Source organism: Hippopotamus amphibius, chromosome 3 (assembly GCF_030028045.1).
Source record: "Hippopotamus amphibius kiboko isolate mHipAmp2 chromosome 3, mHipAmp2.hap2, whole genome shotgun sequence".
Taxonomy (NCBI): domain Eukaryota; kingdom Metazoa; phylum Chordata; class Mammalia; order Artiodactyla; family Hippopotamidae; genus Hippopotamus; species Hippopotamus amphibius.
Genome location: NC_080188.1, coordinates 147,254,201 through 147,270,951, shown reverse-complemented (window position 1 = coordinate 147,270,951; position 16,751 = coordinate 147,254,201). Strand labels below are relative to the sequence as shown.

At 36.8% G+C, this 16,751-nt stretch overlaps 1 protein-coding gene across 2 annotated transcripts in view; it reads right to left on the bottom strand.

Annotated features, from left to right (window-relative positions):
• Positions 1 to 15,642: 15,642 nt before the first annotated feature.
• The window catches only part of SMYD3 (SET and MYND domain containing 3), a 684,321-nt gene continuing 683,212 nt past the window's right edge, over positions 15,643 to 16,751 (bottom strand). For both annotated transcript variants that reach the window (XM_057726238.1, XM_057726239.1), the window contains one exon: positions 15,643 to 15,965. In XM_057726238.1, the coding sequence (XP_057582221.1) occupies positions 15,864 to 15,965 (102 nt within the window). In that variant the 3' untranslated portion in view covers positions 15,643 to 15,863. The remainder of the gene's footprint in view (positions 15,966 to 16,751) is intronic.

Genomic DNA, 16,751 nt, shown 5'->3' with positions numbered 1-16,751 from the left:
AAACTTACCCTGACAATATTAGAATTTATAAGACATAGCACACAGGCATTCTTAGGTGATTCTACTATAAAAAATTTTCCCATGATTTATCTGATCACTTGGAGGGACCAGATACAGTATGATCATGATGCTTTTTACAAATGCAAGAGTACTTTTAATGAAGCAAAATTCTCTTGACAGGAAATCAAGTCAATATTTTTTACCCCATTATTGAAGGTTTTTTATACTTTGGCATCAGCTCTTCCCACTACACTGATTTCAGAAGAGACTGTGAGAAGCTGAAAAGCTGAGCAGCACTTTGGACAGCTTCATGAGACTGTGGGGCAAAAATTGGGTCTAGGGCTCAATAACAGGGCCCTGATAATCGCCTCTAATTTGGGTTGTGATCCCCAAAGGGCTACACCCTAGGAGTAAGGGTGAACTGGGGTAGGCTGAAATTCAGCATAGATCATCTCAATTCTTGGAAGTGGACTAAAGTGATCTAAGATTGCTACTTTGCCTAGCCAAGATAACATTTTCCTGTGTCTTATTTCTATAACTTTTTATACACAGTATTCAACACTCAAAAAATAATCAGGCATAAAAAGATAAAAACAACATGAAAGAAAACCAAAAGAAACAACATATACTTCAAACAAAGTTACATGGAGGCCCAGATAATGGCATGATCAGATACAAATTTTCATAAAGAAGAAAGACAAAATTAAGAATTTGTACAGAAATTGGGCTATTATAAAAAAGAACTTCTATAAGTAAAAAATAAAGTAGCTGAAATTAAGAACTAAGTAATTAGGTTTAATAGCAGATTAGACTCAGCTGAAGAAAGAACTAATAAACTGGAAGAAAATTTAGAAGAAAATATCCAGGATGAAGTGACATAGTCAAAAGAATGGAAAATAGAAGAGAGGGTAATAAAACAGAAAGAAGATCTAACATATATGGAATTGGAGTCTCTGAAGAAGCAAAAGAATGAGTCAGAAGCAATAAAGTAATCACATAGATATTTGCTGAGACTTTTCCATAACAGATGGAAGACATCTAACCACCACTGGTTCAAGGAGACCTACAAACTCCAATTAGGGTAAATGAAAAGAAATCCCAAATTGGACACATCACAGTAACACTGCTGAAAAGGAGAAACAATCAAAGAGCTGTATGGAGAAATAAAACAGATTATCATAGAAGCAACAGTAGAACAATATCTAACTTCTCAACAGAAACTATGGAAATTGAAGACAATAGAATAAAATCCTTAAAGTGCTGAATGAAATTATGTGCCACCTAGAATTCCAATGAAAGTATACTTCAAAATTGAAGGTGAAATGAAGCCATTTTCAGACAAACAAGAACAGAGAATTCATCAGCAGCAGATCCACCATTAGGAAAATACTAAAGGAAATTCTTTGCAGGAAAGTGATCCCAGATGGAAGTTCAGAAATGCAGAGAGAAATGAGGAAGAAAAAGGGTAAACATGGAAAAATCTAAGTGAACATTGATGCTATAAAACAACAATCTCATGGGATTTAAAGTATGTAAATAATACAAGCACAAAGACAGCATGCAAATCAGGAGAAATTAAATGAACATAAGAAATTCTAAGGTTTTTGCATTGTCTGGGAGAAGAGTAAAAGCACTAGGAAACATTAATCAAGGACACATTTTGTAATTTTTTAGTAATCACTAAAAAAATAGTATGAGGGTGTAACTTCTAGCTAATGGAGGGGATAAAAAATATTTAAAAATCTAAAAGAAGACAAGAAAGGAATATAGATCAGTTATACAAATAGAAAGTACATAATAAAAAGGTAGATTTAAACCCAAATAAACCAGTAATTATGTTAGATAAATGAAATGCTCCAATAAAAAAGCTTAGACAGAATTTTTAAGAAAAAACAAAAACCACCTACGCTATGTTGTTTACAAGAGATCTAAATGATAAAAAAAAAAGTTTGAAATTAAAAGCCTGGAAAAAAGATAGCTTTAACTTTACCAGATAATTAGAAACTGCTTATCGAAGTGGTTATATACATTTTAGTCCCTAGTATAGGAGTTTTTGTCATCTATGTCCTGCTCAACACTTGTACTATCAGATTTTTAAAGAACCATCCAGTCTGATGAATACATAGTAATATTTTATTGCAAGTTAAACTTGCATTTCTCTGATTACCAATGTTGTTGAGCACAAGATCACATGCTTTTTTCAGCCATTTGAATTTCCCCTTTTGCCTGTTTAGATTTTCTGCCATTTGAGTTATTTGCCTTTTTTGTTAATATTTATTAATGTGTTTGTTAAGCATCTCATGCTAGTCTTTTGTAACTTCATGGCTTGAAAATAGATGTTTAAGTGTGTTTTTTTCACCAAGTCTTCTCTAAGAGAATCACATACTGATCACTAATTCAAAGCACAAACCACAGCCATAGGACAGTACCCAGCATCCTGGGCTTATCTCTAAATTGGTGTTTTAACTGAAACTTCATTAGACCATATACTATTCTATCAGCTCAGTTACTTCTAGATGATAAGGGTACTTGATAAGACTGGTGAATTTTATGGACTTGAGCATGTTACCTTACTTCTTTTGCTACAAAATGAGTTTCTCAGAAGTAATGTGTAGGATACCAGGAAAGTAAATAAGGCATTATGTGAGTCCATGGACAGTGGTTCTGGCAGAGACTCATGGAGAAGGAAGGCTAATCATACAAATACACACACACACGTATATTTTACACATAAGTATGTAAATATATATTTACATAAATATAGATTATAGTGTGTGTGTGTGTGTGTGTGTAATATATATATTCTGCTCCAGTAAGAACAAATAATTTTCCCTTTCATAATGAAAAATATCCAATAAAATTAACCTCAATCTGTCTCCAGATGACTGGCTGGTCTCTCTAGGAAATGGTGGAATTTGGGGGTGTGTGTTGTTGGCAACAGCTTCTACTGTTGGCAAAGTGAGCATTCTGCAGTGGCTCAGAGATAGGTGGATGTACTTCTTGAAATGAGCAGATATCTGCTGCAAAGGTAGTCCTCAGTAATCAGATCATTCTGTCCAGATCATCCTTGGTAAGAGGAATTCCACCTTATTAAGTTCATAAAGAGTCTCCGTCACTTTATATATCAATGTCACTGTCTACATGTCATTTCAGATATAAATTTATTGACCACATGCCAGGGTGGCTTGGAAAAGAGACTGGCTGACATTCCCAAATAAATCATTCTGTCCAGTTGATTGTTGAGAACTACCTTTGCAGTAGATGCTCTTTTAAAGAGTTATCAAATGGGACACAGATATCTTCATATTCTGCTCATTTCAAGAGGTGCATCCACATATCTCTTCCCTATAACTCTTTGTTACCAGTTTTCTAATATTTCTATCAAGCACCTGAGCATATGGCCTAACCATTAGCGACTTCCACGCATTAATGTAGATTTGTACCTCAGGCTATTTTTTCATCTAGATAGGGTGGAAAATCGGATATAGGTCTTGAAGTTCTGCCCAATGGGAGGATTCACTTTTATTGTTTTTCAGGAACAGTCTTGATGCTGTAGTACTGCATTAGTCCACTTCTGGCTAAGGCCAGCCTGTCATGAAGAACAGTCTGTAAACCAGACCCATTTTTTATTTTCTCTGTCAACTGATCATAAAGAATCTCTATGAGACCCAAAGTATGCATTGATGGAGGCAGCAGTGGAGCAAGAATGGCTGTCATGGGAACCTGAGGCACCTCCTCATGCAACTTACTTGTGCCTTTATGAATTATTTGCACCTGATTACTGTATATACCATTTCTACTTGGTGATGAATTAAATCTTCATATACCAAACTTGATGTCTTGATTAATTAGATAACACCCAGTAAATGTTGGGCAGCTCTGTTGCAAGCTAGATGCTAATTATAAAAAAAAAAAAATTACCTGCAGAAGAGGGAGTGCCTTTGCTCCTAAATTGTAGGGTTCTTCGTTGTGATTTTTGAATGAATGCCAAAGGTTCCATGCAGTATTGCTGTTTTCCACAAAGACTTCAAATATCCAAGTGGCAGCGTAGCTTGCACTGGAGCTTGGGCCTACTCAGAGCCTTCTCTTGCTCTGGTCCAACTTAAAACTGACAGCCTAACAGGTTACTTGGTAAATGGATCCAAGGAACACAGTCAGATGTGGTATATACCACCTCAAAAATCAAAGGAGTCCACCACGTTCTGTGCCATTCTCTTAGTGGTAGGTTCTGTAAGGTACAACAACTCATATTTCACTTTGAAGAGGATAACCCCCAATCATCTACATTACTATAATTTAGAAACTTCACTTTTGTAGTGAGTTTCTGAATTTTGGAGAGGGCTTATCTCTTACTTTCTGGCACATACAGACTTCCCAAATCAGTGACAGTGCTTTCCACTTACTGTTCACCAAGTTAACGTGCATGATATCATTAATGTAGTAGACATCTTAACAATATTGTCTTCCAAATCAGGAACTTGGCATCTCTCTCTATTGAAGTTTTATTTAATGTTTATCAATAAAGTTAAATTTTTTTCTTCCTTAGAGTCTTGCACATATTTGGTTTATTCCTGAGTACTTAAGTTTTTTTTAATGCTATTTGTAAATGGCATACTTTGTAAAATTTCACTTTCTGTTTATTGCTGGCATGTTGAAATAGAATTGACTTTTATATTACTTTTTCTATCTAGAAACTTAAGTAAAATTACTTAATTCTAAGAGTTTACTTGCAGGTTCTTTTGGATTTCCATGTGTACACATATCATTTTGAGAGAAATCCTTGTTTAAGAAAATGATTAAAATGATTAATGATTATAATTATATCATTATAATGGTTATATTATTATTTATATGATTGTATTTATTGTATAATGTATAATATATAATATGATTACTATATAATTTTAATGATTACAATGATATAGTGATTATAATGATGAATAATGATTCTTAAATCTTTTATTTCTTTTTCTTACCTTATGATGCTGGCTGGGAGCTCCTTTACAATGCTGAGAAAATATTTCTTGATAGAATATTTCTTTTTTTTAAATGAAATATATTTGACATATTGTCTAAGTTTAAGGTGTACAAAATGTTGATCTGATGTAGTGCTAGCACCTCTATCACATCACATAATAATCATTTCTTTTTTTGTGATGGAAACAATTAAGATTTAGTCTGTTAGCAAGTTTGATGATTATAATACAGTATTGTTGTCTGTATTCACTATACTGTGCATTAGATCTCCAGGACTTATCCACTAATAAACGCAGACTTTCAGTGTTCACTAGTAAGTATGATGCTTGTTATATGTTTTTGTAGATATCCTTCACCTTTTAAGAATTTTCCTTCTATTATTAATTTGCTGAGATTTTATTTAATCATGAAAAGATGTTGAATTTTATCAAATGCTTTTCCTGCGCATCCTGATGTTCACATGATAACATCTCTCTAATGTGTTAATGTAGTGGATTTACTGGATGTATTATCTCTTTTATTTGTGCTAACTTTGGCTCAGCAGTATATTAAGTATTGCTAACTTTGATTTGCTAATATTTGTTTAGGATTCTTACACCTATGTTCTTGAGTGAAATTGGTTTGTGCGTTTCCCTTCTGTATGGTCAGATTTTGGTACTAAGGTAAAACATGTAAATTAGTTGGGAAGTATTCCTTACTATTCTCTTCTTTGGAACAAAATTGTGAACAGTTGAATTTTTTTCTTGCTTAAATGTTTTGGTGGAATGTACTAGTGAAATCAATTCAGTTTTTCATTATCTTTTTAGAAAGAATATTAAAGAGTACAAAGTGTTCATTGTTTTTCATTAGTGGCTATGTAATTTTTCAGATTTTAAAAAATTTTCTTGATTCAGCTTTGGTAAGTTGTATTTTTCTAGGAATTTGTTCATTTTACATATCTTTTCAAGAATTTTGGTATAAAGTTGTTAAACATTCTCTTATTTAATGCTAAGGCATCTGGATTGCTGTTCCCTTTTCATTTCTGATACTAGATATTTGTAGTTTCTCATTTTTCTTCATTAATTTTGCCAGAGGTGTGTCAGTTTTATTAGTCTTTTCAAAACATAGACTTTTTATTGTTATTGATCCACTGTATTTTGTGCTTACTTTGTGTTTTCTCAAATTCTGCTCTCATCTTTCTCATTTCCTTCCTTCTACTTTTGTTGGGTATATTTTCTGAGCTTTTTCTAAGCTCTTGAGATAGGTTCTTAGCTCAATTATTTTTGGCCTAATTTTCTCCTTGAACAATACAAGGACCTTAGAAAACTTCTAGCCTATTTACTTAGGACTCTCTATATCTGATTAACTACTACTGATCCTACAAGTTTTTGTTTGTTATCATTCAGTTAGAATACGTTTGTATTTCAGTTGTAATTTTTTCTTTGATCTTTGAGTTAATATCTCATTACGATTGTTGATATGTCTATTTCCATGAATAATTCTGTGCATTTCTACTTTATATATACTAATGCTATATTATTATGTGTCTACAAATTTTAGAATTGTGTATCTTCCTGGTAGATTGAATATTTTACCTTGACTTATGTCTCTATGTTTAATAACACCTTTTGCCTTGAGGTATATTATATTGTATTATATTATATTAATTATTAATAGCCATACCAGATTTCTTTTGGTTAGTGTGTGCATAACATATCTTTTTCTTTTACTTTAAAATTCTGTATCCCTATGTTTAGATGTCTCTAAGAGCATAGGGTTGGACTTTAAAAATCCACTTTGATATTATTTTAATGGAAACATTTACTATGTTTATATTTACTCTGTTTACTAAATTACATTTAGTGTAAATACTGATATATTTAGATTTAAATCTGATATCTTATTTTTTGCTTAAAATTTCCCTCTTATTTTAAAATTTCTGCCTCCCACCACCTCCCCCTCCTCTGCTCTTTTGATGACAGATGTCTGAGTATATTTTTAAATCATTCCCTTTTTCTCTTCTAAGAATTTGTAAGTTATACACTCTGATTCTATCCTCTTGGTGACTAGAAATTAAAACATGCACAATTAACTTATCAAAGTATAAAGTTAATAAAAATCTTTACCCTCAATTTGGACCATACAAGGAACTTAGAACATTTCAACATTATTTACTCCCTCCTGTGTAATTTTATTGTTATCTAGTGTTTATGTCTCATTTTTTTAACCCTAATAGACATTATTATTACTCTTTTATAAAGATAAACTTTGTTTATATTTGTCCATATAATAACCATTTTCCTTCTTTTCCATTTCTTCTTGCAACTCTCACCTTCCATCTGTGATTGCTTTCCTTCTGCATCATGCACATCCTTTAGCAGTTTTTTTCCAGTAAGGGACTTTTAATAAGCTCTCCTGGATTTTGGTTTTAAATGTCTTCATTTCATCCTTACTATTGAAAGATACCTTTGCAGGGTTTAATGTTCTAGGGTGACTGTTATTTTCTTTCATCAATTGAAAACAGCATTCCATTTTTTCTGACTTCTAGTGGTGCTGATAAGAAATCACCTGTGAATCTAACTGGCACTCTTTTGAAGGTACTCTGCCTTTTTACTTTGGTTGCTTTTAAGATTTTCTCTTTTTAAATTTTTATTAAATTCACAATGATGTACCTGTTGTGAATTTCTTGTTATTTATCATGCTTGAAATTCACTGGATTTTTGAATCTGTGCATTAGTGCTTTTATCAGTTTTGGAAAAATTTCCAAAAATTTGAGCATTATGTGCTCAAATCTTTTCAACCATTATGTGCTGCATATTTTTACTCTTCTATCCTTATTGGTCTCAGACCAAGTGTATGGTAGACCTTATTACTATTCCCTCCTCATCTTTTCACTTATTTATTTTTTTTCCATATTTTTCTCTCTCTGTGCTGCATTATGGATCATTTCTTCTGACCTATCTGCCAGTCCATGAATTTTTTCTTCTACTCTGACCAATTTGCTGCCAAGTGTGTCCACTAGTTTTCATTTCAATTATTGTATTTTTTATCTATAGAATCTGTATGATTCTTTTTCAAATATACTATTTCACTTATTCCTTATTCTCTGTAGTTTAAAAATCTATCATTTTTTAAAGTAGTTAATTAATTAATTTACTTATTTATTTTTTCTTTATTGGCTGCATTTTGTTGCTGTATGCTGGCTTTCTGTAGTTGCAGAGAGCAGGGGCTACTCTTCATTGTGGTTCGTGGGCTTCTTATTGCAGAGTCTTCTCATCTCAGAGCATGGGGTTGAGGCACACGGGCTTCAATAGTTGCAGCACATGGGCTCAGTAGCTGTGGCTCGCAGGCTCTAGAGCACAGGCTCAGTAGTTGTTGTGCATGGGCTTTGTTGCTCTGGAATATGTGGGATCTTCCAGGACCAGGGCTTGAACTCGTGTCCCCTGCATTGGCAGGCGGATTCTTAACTATTGCACCACCAGGGAAGACCCAAAATCTATCATTTTTAAATTTAAATAGCAAATGTAATTGTTTTAAAATACATGTATGATATTTCTGTATTTGGAATGTGAGTGTGTTGCTGCTTGTTTGTTGTTTTCCTGGTACACATTCACATCACCTTTGTTCTCGAGTTCCTGATTACTGGTCATTCACTGACCTTGAGAAATGAGGGCCAAGGATGAATGTACCCTTCTCCAGTGAGGTTTTTCATTTGTTTCTGCCAGAGATTTGGGGACGTTATCAGCTGAGAATCACCCCAAGAGAGTTCACAACCCGAGGCTCTTTGGTCAACCCAGATTTTGTCTGCTTGGATAGTAAATTCACATAAGGTCTGGTCTTTAGGCACTAGTGTTACAGAGTCTTCTTTTTGCCTCCCCTTTCCTTTCATTTTTTATTTATTGTTCTTTTCAACATGAAGAGATTCCTGAGCCTATCTCCCCTTACAATAAGTATTTAGCCTTTTGGGGTCTCAGTTCAATATAAACAGAATCTCTTTTAAGTCTTACCACTTTGGGGATTTCATGAGACTTAATTTCTGTCCCCTTTTCCCCATACAGCCTCTGAAATCCAAGTATGCGGCACTGACAGATGCCTTTAGTGAACAAGCAGCTTTGGTTCTGATATCTAATAGTTCACTAACCTCTCTGTTACAGGCTTTCATCCAAAAATTAACCTTGAAGTTCCTCAGTGTTCCTTAATCTCTTTGGTGTTTTAAAAGTTATTCTTGTGTTTTCCCCTGGCATTTTTCATTGTTGCTGATGAGAGAGTTGTGCCACAAAACTCAGCATTCCATAATCAGAAGCAATAATGTCTCCAATCAGTTTTTATGGAATCTTACTCTACATTATGAATGGATAGCCAATGGTCACCAGATATTTGAGAAAAAAATATTATATAAAGGATAGAGAATAAAACAAACGAAAAGGTAATCTGGTAGAAACAAATTATGCAGAGAAAAATAAATCAACCTTCTCCCTACTATCATTAGTATCCTTAAAGAGCTAAGATACTGAATCCATAAAACAAGAACAAGACCCTGTTTAAAAAGAACATTGGAAAATAAAACAAGAGCTCTTGAAAGTTAAAAAAATTATGCTAGCAGAAGTGAAAAAAATTCCTATAAAATTTGAGACTTAAAATGGAGAAAATCTTTCATAAAGTAAAACAAAAATATAAAAGATAGAAAATAGGAAAGAGAAAGAGACAAGATGAGAAAATTAGAGTACTAAAATCACCCAGTAGCTTCCTAAGAAAGTGTTCATAGGAAACACAATTTGGGAAACTTACAGTCCTTATTCTACATTTACTTTTAATATACTAGGTTGGCATTTATCTTTCACATTTTGGGATATAAATAGTTTTCTCTCACAATTACAGTTAATAATGCATTTGCAGATTTTTGCTTCCTATTCCTGTGACTTCTGGGTCTGCTGCATTAAATGCAATGGCTTAAATCATTCCTGTCTTATAAAATCATTCTTCCTTTCTAAGGGAGAAATGACTCCTCCAGGGAATGCAACAGTGGCTCCATTATTATGGGAACTGAGATTGCCATGTATGAACCCCATTTGGGGTTCTTCATACATCTGAATCAACAGGAGAAGCAGATTACTGATCTGATTGTACTGATTGATCTCAATATCAAATTGCTACTATACAATGGGGTGAAGGAGGACCATGTCTAAATGCAGGGGATTCTCTGAAGTGCATCTTAGTAGCTGTATATCTAGTTTAATGAAGATTGAAGCAACCCACAAAGGCAAAACCACTAAGGACCCAGATGGTTCAGGAATGAAAATCTGAATCATTTCACCAGGTAAAGAATCTTGACAAGGCAAGGTGCTGACTGAAGACAAGAAGATCACAGAATGGGTAGTAGAAGAAATGAATTTTAAAATATCAAGTCAACTCATGAATTGTTAAGAGTCAAGAACCATGTGAGGAAGGTTGGTGGTGCTTACTTTTATAACTGGAAGCTGGTTTATCATGGAGTAGAGTGATGAAATGTCTTTGAAAATCCTAACCAAAGGAACTCGGCAGAAAATTAAAGCAAAGTCAAAAAGCAAATGACAAGCTGAGAGATTAAATATTATAAAGGGAAAATCTCCCTAATATATAAAGATCGAGAAGAAAAAAAACCCTAAAAAAATCTGATAGAAAAATGGACAAAAGACATGTAAAAGTTTACAAAAGATAGGCAAAAGGCCTTTAAATATTTGAAGACATCCAACTTCACTAATAAGAAAAATGCAAATTTAAACTACACAGAGATACCATTTCTCACCTATCAGAAGAATCCACTCTGTTGGCAAGGCTGAGGGGAAACAGGCATTATTATATAACCCCTCTCAAGGTAAATTTGACAGTACCTAATAAAATTACATGTACATTTATCCTTTGACTCAGCAATTCTGCTTTTAGGAAATCACTCTGAAGATATATCTCTAGCAATATCTAAAAAACATAGGTAGAAGGTTTCTCACTGTGGCATTATTTGTAATAGCAAAATATAATATACATTAATATATTGATATTTATATACCAGCATAAGTTAATAATGGGGCAAACCCTAAAGTTGAATTAAAAAAGAAACAAACAAATCTAATTGGATATCAAATTGATTACATAATCACACAGGAAAATTTAATTCAAATAATTTTTAAACGTAGTATTCTGAAAATACAACCTTTTTTGCCTAAGAACAAAAAGCACTAGAAAAGAATCTTAAATTTCACTTAGTAGGTTTGCTGTTAATAGTGGTTGTAGTCATAATTTCAGAACTATTTTGTGTGTACGAGAGACGTGCAAATATGGAAGGAGGAAGAGGAAGAATACTCCAGATGCTGGATTTTAATTGGTGGTATCAATGTGAGCTCACAATTTTAAAAAGGCCTAGAAAGCTGTGAGTCCCTAGGAGCAATAAGCAAACACAGTGCCTGGATCAGGGCTTCTAAATACCATTCCTTAGTGGTAAAAACCAGAGCTGCTTCGAGAATGGTTAGTTCCAGGTCTAGAGTGCAAAAGTGTAAAGTGAGCCTAGAATAAAGCAAGCTGCACGCTAAAGTAAAAAAGTGTTTCTCAAATCACAACACATGGGACACAGGATCCAACTTGAAGACAATCCCAGTAGCCAAGGCTGATACAACTTGAGCATCAAAAAATAATTCTGCTTATAGACTATAATTGTTTTTTTTTTTTTTTTTTTCAAAGGAAAAAGGAGGCTTGGGCTGGACCTTTGAGAATGGATTCAGTTTAAATAGATGGAGAAGAAAGGTAGTATAGTCAGTATGAACAAAATAAGGAACTGATAAAGAGGAGGGCATAATTCAGAAGCTCGGAGTAGGGGTGGGGGTGGTTCCAGCTAGGTTGGCAGGTTCACATGCGGATCAGTAAGTGTAAGATTTGGTAGAGACCATCAATGCCAATCTGAAGATTAGGCTTTGCATGCAGTGGCAGTGGGAAGCCACTGTAAGTTTTTGAGCAGAGGAGTTATATGAGGAAATGATGAAGTAGATGTTTTGGGGAGATGACTGGCAGCTAGATGGAGGACAGGGAATGGAGGGACAGCAAGCGAGGTCAGTGAGGAAGTCTTTGCAGAGGTGCTGGGGCCTGCAAAGAGCCTGGAAATGGATAAGATAAACATGGCTGAAATTTAAAAAAGCATTTCAGAGGCTGAATAGACAGAACTTATTCCTCTGATAAAGGACAAGGGAAGAGTCAGTGACTCGAGTTTCTGTGCTGAAGGATAGAAGGGTGATGATGGAACTAAGCTAAGTAGGAAGAGCAGAGAATTGAGATTTCATATATTTTGAATTGGTTTTGAATATATTAGCTAAGCCAATAGTATTTTGATGTTTACAAACCTCAGAAAGCTCGAGTGTTCCACTTTGGGCATGGTACTGCTGGGCTTTCTCAACCGCTTGATCTGTTTCAGAGCTCAGGCAAAAGCAGGGCTCTGGTGTTTTGCCAAAGCTGCTGCCAATGATTCCTTGTCATAGGATTTTATGCTGCTCCACAGACAATGCTGAAAACCATGTCCCTGTGGAATCCCAATGGGCTGCTCTGAGTGAGTATAACATCTCCTGGTTGGGCCAGAAAAGAATTTTCAAGGCATAACTCGGGGTGGGGGGGTGGGGCGGTTCCCATGTACGGAATTTCTCTTTCAACCCTGCAGTGAAGCTTGACTGAGGGGCCTCTGTGGTTTGTGGCTGTCTGGCTTCATCAGTAGATGGCCGCCCTCTCCACCCTCCCGGCGCTCTTGCTTGGCTAGACGAAGCCTGTTCTGCACTCTCATAGTGAGCAGGCTTCCCAGGCAGCCTTCCTCCTCTGCTCCCTTGGCATTCACGTGGCATGGCTATAAATTATGCCCAGCGTGTTCATTTTCAGTTTAAATGTGTTCTCATCCCAGAGGAGCAACTAATGGCGTCAAGTTACTGATGTGAAAAAAGCCTGCCGCTACAATGACTATGGATTAATGAAATAGCAGTCATGGAGGCTGGGGCAGCCATAAATTGTCAGCCCCTGGTGACATGGATTTTAAATTATATTCTCCATCTCCTTTCCCCTTCTCTGAAATTATTTTGCTGTAGAGTTGTTTGGTAAATGTTTACCATTGCTTAAACGTTTGCTTTCTGTTAAAAGTTGGTGCAAGCTGGGCCCCTTCCTTTGAAGGGCCCTTTTCTCAGAAAATTGGAGGTGAGCTGAGAGAGATCTAAAAGCCTATCAGGCTTTCTCCAGGAGGCAGGAACTCAAATCTCTCAATCCAGAATCATCACTGACTGATAACTTTTGTTCAGAAAATTGGCAAACATGGGGCTCTATCACTGAACTCTGCTTATTTGGCATGTGAGTTACTACCTCCACCTGCTGTTATGGCCTTTTTCTTTTCCCAATGAATTAAAAACTAGGAACCAATACAATTCACAGTGTTTTTGAAAGGCAGCAAGTCCCCTTCTCATTAGGTGAAGGACCCCAGGGAATCCACGGATGGTCCGAAGGGAGTTCAAGAATCCCTGATCCTACAAGCAAATGTGAACTAGCAAATTGCTCATATGTATGTGCTTTTCTAGAAAGGCCTGTGGATTTTATCAAATTCATTAAATGTTCCATAACACCAGATAGCTTAAGGGATGCCATGGTGGACTGCATAAGTGGCCACCATGTCTTCCTCTCCCCGGATCCGTGCCCTTGCAATGGACTTTGTAGCCCCTCTGACTGAGAGGAGTCTATCCATCCTTAATTCTGGGCTGGCATTGTGATTGGCTTGGGCCCATGGGAGATTAGTAAATGTGACCCAAGCAGATTTGAAAAGTGCTTGCACTTTGGGGCTTGCCTGCTTACTTTCCTGGACCCCTGCTGCCATGTGAACAAGGCTGGGCTAGCCCAGGGAGCTGCACGGCCCAGTCACCCTTGTTTCCCCAGCTGACCCACCAGCAACTGCAGACAGTGAGCACACCCAGCCGAGGTCAGCCAAGCCGAGGTGTATGGATTTCATTAAAATCACTAAATGTTCCACAATGCCAAAATAGCGCAAGGGCTGCTGTGGTGGACCGTCTACATGGCCACAGCGTCTTCCTCTCCACACACCCATGCTTTGCAGTGGGACTTCACAAGGGCAGGGACATGTGGAGCCTGGGCCAGACCAGAAGCAATTGTCCCATCCAAATTGCTGACGTACAGAAAAGTGAACAAAAGTGTTATCTTGGAGTAGTTTGTTATACAGTAAAAGCTAACTGATATAAATACTATATCAGACAGTGCATTTTGAGGACAAGGAGCACATCTTATTCAGTCTTTCTGTCTCTTTTTCCTAAAAACACAATAACCCTTCACTCTATACTTGTTGAATGGGGTAGAACCGGTCTCTCAAAAAAGACTGAGATTCAGTCGCTCTCTCAAGGTCACGTAAATCATGAGAGATCCCAGAACACCTCACTCCAGGCCTCCATTTCCTCACTTATAAAATGGGCTTCCAGACACCTACTTTGTTGTGCTACTGTGGCTATTAGAGACACTGTGTGCTTTAGAGGCGCCTGATACTTGGTGGACAGGAGCTCAAGCCAAGCAAGCTGATGAAACGCGGAACTCATCAGCATGCAGGAGACTGGGCACGTTTCAGTGATCACAGTGACCACCAGGTGTTCACATGGACGCCACTTTCCAGGCGTCTGCTTTCTCTGCTGCGAAATGAGGTTGGTTCCTTCTGGCTCGACCAGACGTCCATGTGTCATTCTGACATGGCTGCTGCCGCAGTGCGGCCATGTGGCTGGAGGACATGCCACTCCCTCTATGAGCATGGGGGAGGCTCCTGAAGGAACACGAGTTGCTGCTCCGGATTCTGCCACCACTCCCTGTATCTCATTTCCTTGCTTGTAAAATAAGGTGTGGGTAACTGGAGGCTCTCTAAGAATCCTGCCAGTTACAGGAATCCAAGGGCTTCATTACTACCAGAGTCTTCTCTAAGCAGGAGGGACTAAACTGCTTACAGGATCACTGAGCCATAAAAGGAGTTATCTTTTATTTGCTAGAGGAAAAGAGAAGGTTTCTGTGTTTGTCTGAAGCAGAACGTGGAAAAGCAGGCCATAGAATTGGGGAATAATAGCAAGAGAAAAGAAAAGAAAGCAAGCCTGATTTGAGCTGGGATGCTAGAACCCTGCTTCCTGCAGGATAATGGAGCCCCGTCCTATGTGGATCACATGGTTGAACCTTAGACATAGAGAATTACAGAAAAAAGTTCCCTCCCAAAAAGCATGACATACGCAAAGGGTTATAAAATGCTCAGAATGAGTTACACAAAGAGCCGTGAGACAAACAAAAAACATTTTTTTCTTTTCCGTTAAGACCTCCTATCCTTTTCTAATAAAACCTAACATGACGTCTTTGTACGATTTAGAATAAAACTTCTTGTGTTGGAAATGTATTTGGAAGTGAATAATGGACACACATATCACTTACCACAAGCAGTGAAGACAACATCTGAAAATCTTGCTTCTTGCCAAAACAGACATTAAGTTTTTGCTTGGAAGCAAATGTGAAAACATTGATTTTTATCCAACTATCCCTCCGTATATCCAAGGAGACAGTTACAACTTATTCTGCTATGCTTTTAATAGGATTTTCTATCTTAATATTGAGATCTTAAACATTAACATTACCAATGAGTAAGCAAAGAAAACAATTACCAGATGGTATTTTCAACCAAATTTTTTATATTTATTATAATTGTGCTTCTCTATAACTAAGGATTCTTGTGGTGTGCAAACCATATGTCTGCCTTTATTTACCAAAGTAAATACAGAACAGCATTTCCAATAGGGGAGGTTCAGCCAACAAACAAAATATAGAGTGTATGACCTCAATAAGGCATTCAATAAGGTATAAGCTGTCTCTCCCTCTGCAGGGTTCCCTTAGGGTGCTCTGATGTTGGCGTCGCATTCTTCTAAAAGTAGAATCAAATCTTCAATCAGGCTGTGCTCTCTGCCATGTGTCACTCTCATAATATCAAAAGCCTAAAGGGAAGAGAAGACAGATTAGATCCCCAACTTAGGCAGGTCCTGTGGCACCAGGAGCCCAAAGAAACCCGCAGTCTACAGTGTGAGCAGCATAGTGGTTCTCCAGGCTAGAAATGAAGTGACAGGGTGATTTTGTACTGTGGTGCCTGGAAAGGAGACTTACCACTTGAGTCATGCTGGGCCTGGTGTCCAGCAATGATCTTCAGGGATTATTGAAGCTTAGGTTTGGTGTAGGTAGTTAAAGAGGTAAGAAGAGTTACTAAAATGATTAAGTGATATTAAAGATGAACTACCATGCTGCTACGCCTTAAAATAAATTTTCACTTTTGCATGCAGCATTTAATTCTCATCTACATGCACTGTGATACATGTAATGTACACGTATAATTTTTGTATTCTTTTTATAGCACTGGTATTTTGACAGTCCCTGCCTTCACGCCCCATGTTCAGTCTTCACTAAATCTTGCCAATTCTACCTCCAAATTATTTCTGAAATCTGGATGGGTTTGTGACCACTTCAATAATAGAGTATGATGGAATTAATGCTACTGACTTCCAAAGCTAGGTCAGAAAGGCCATGCATCCTTTTCTTTGTTCACTAGTATGCAGGCTCCTGGAGCCATGAGCTTCCATGCTGTGAGGAAGCCCAAGCCACATGGGGAAGCCAAGTGTAGATGCTCTGGTTGATACTCCTAGCTGAGTCCATCTTAGCCTAGACACCAGAAATACGTATAAAGAAGCTTCCAGGTTATTTCAGCTATCAGCCAGAAGACAGCCAGATTC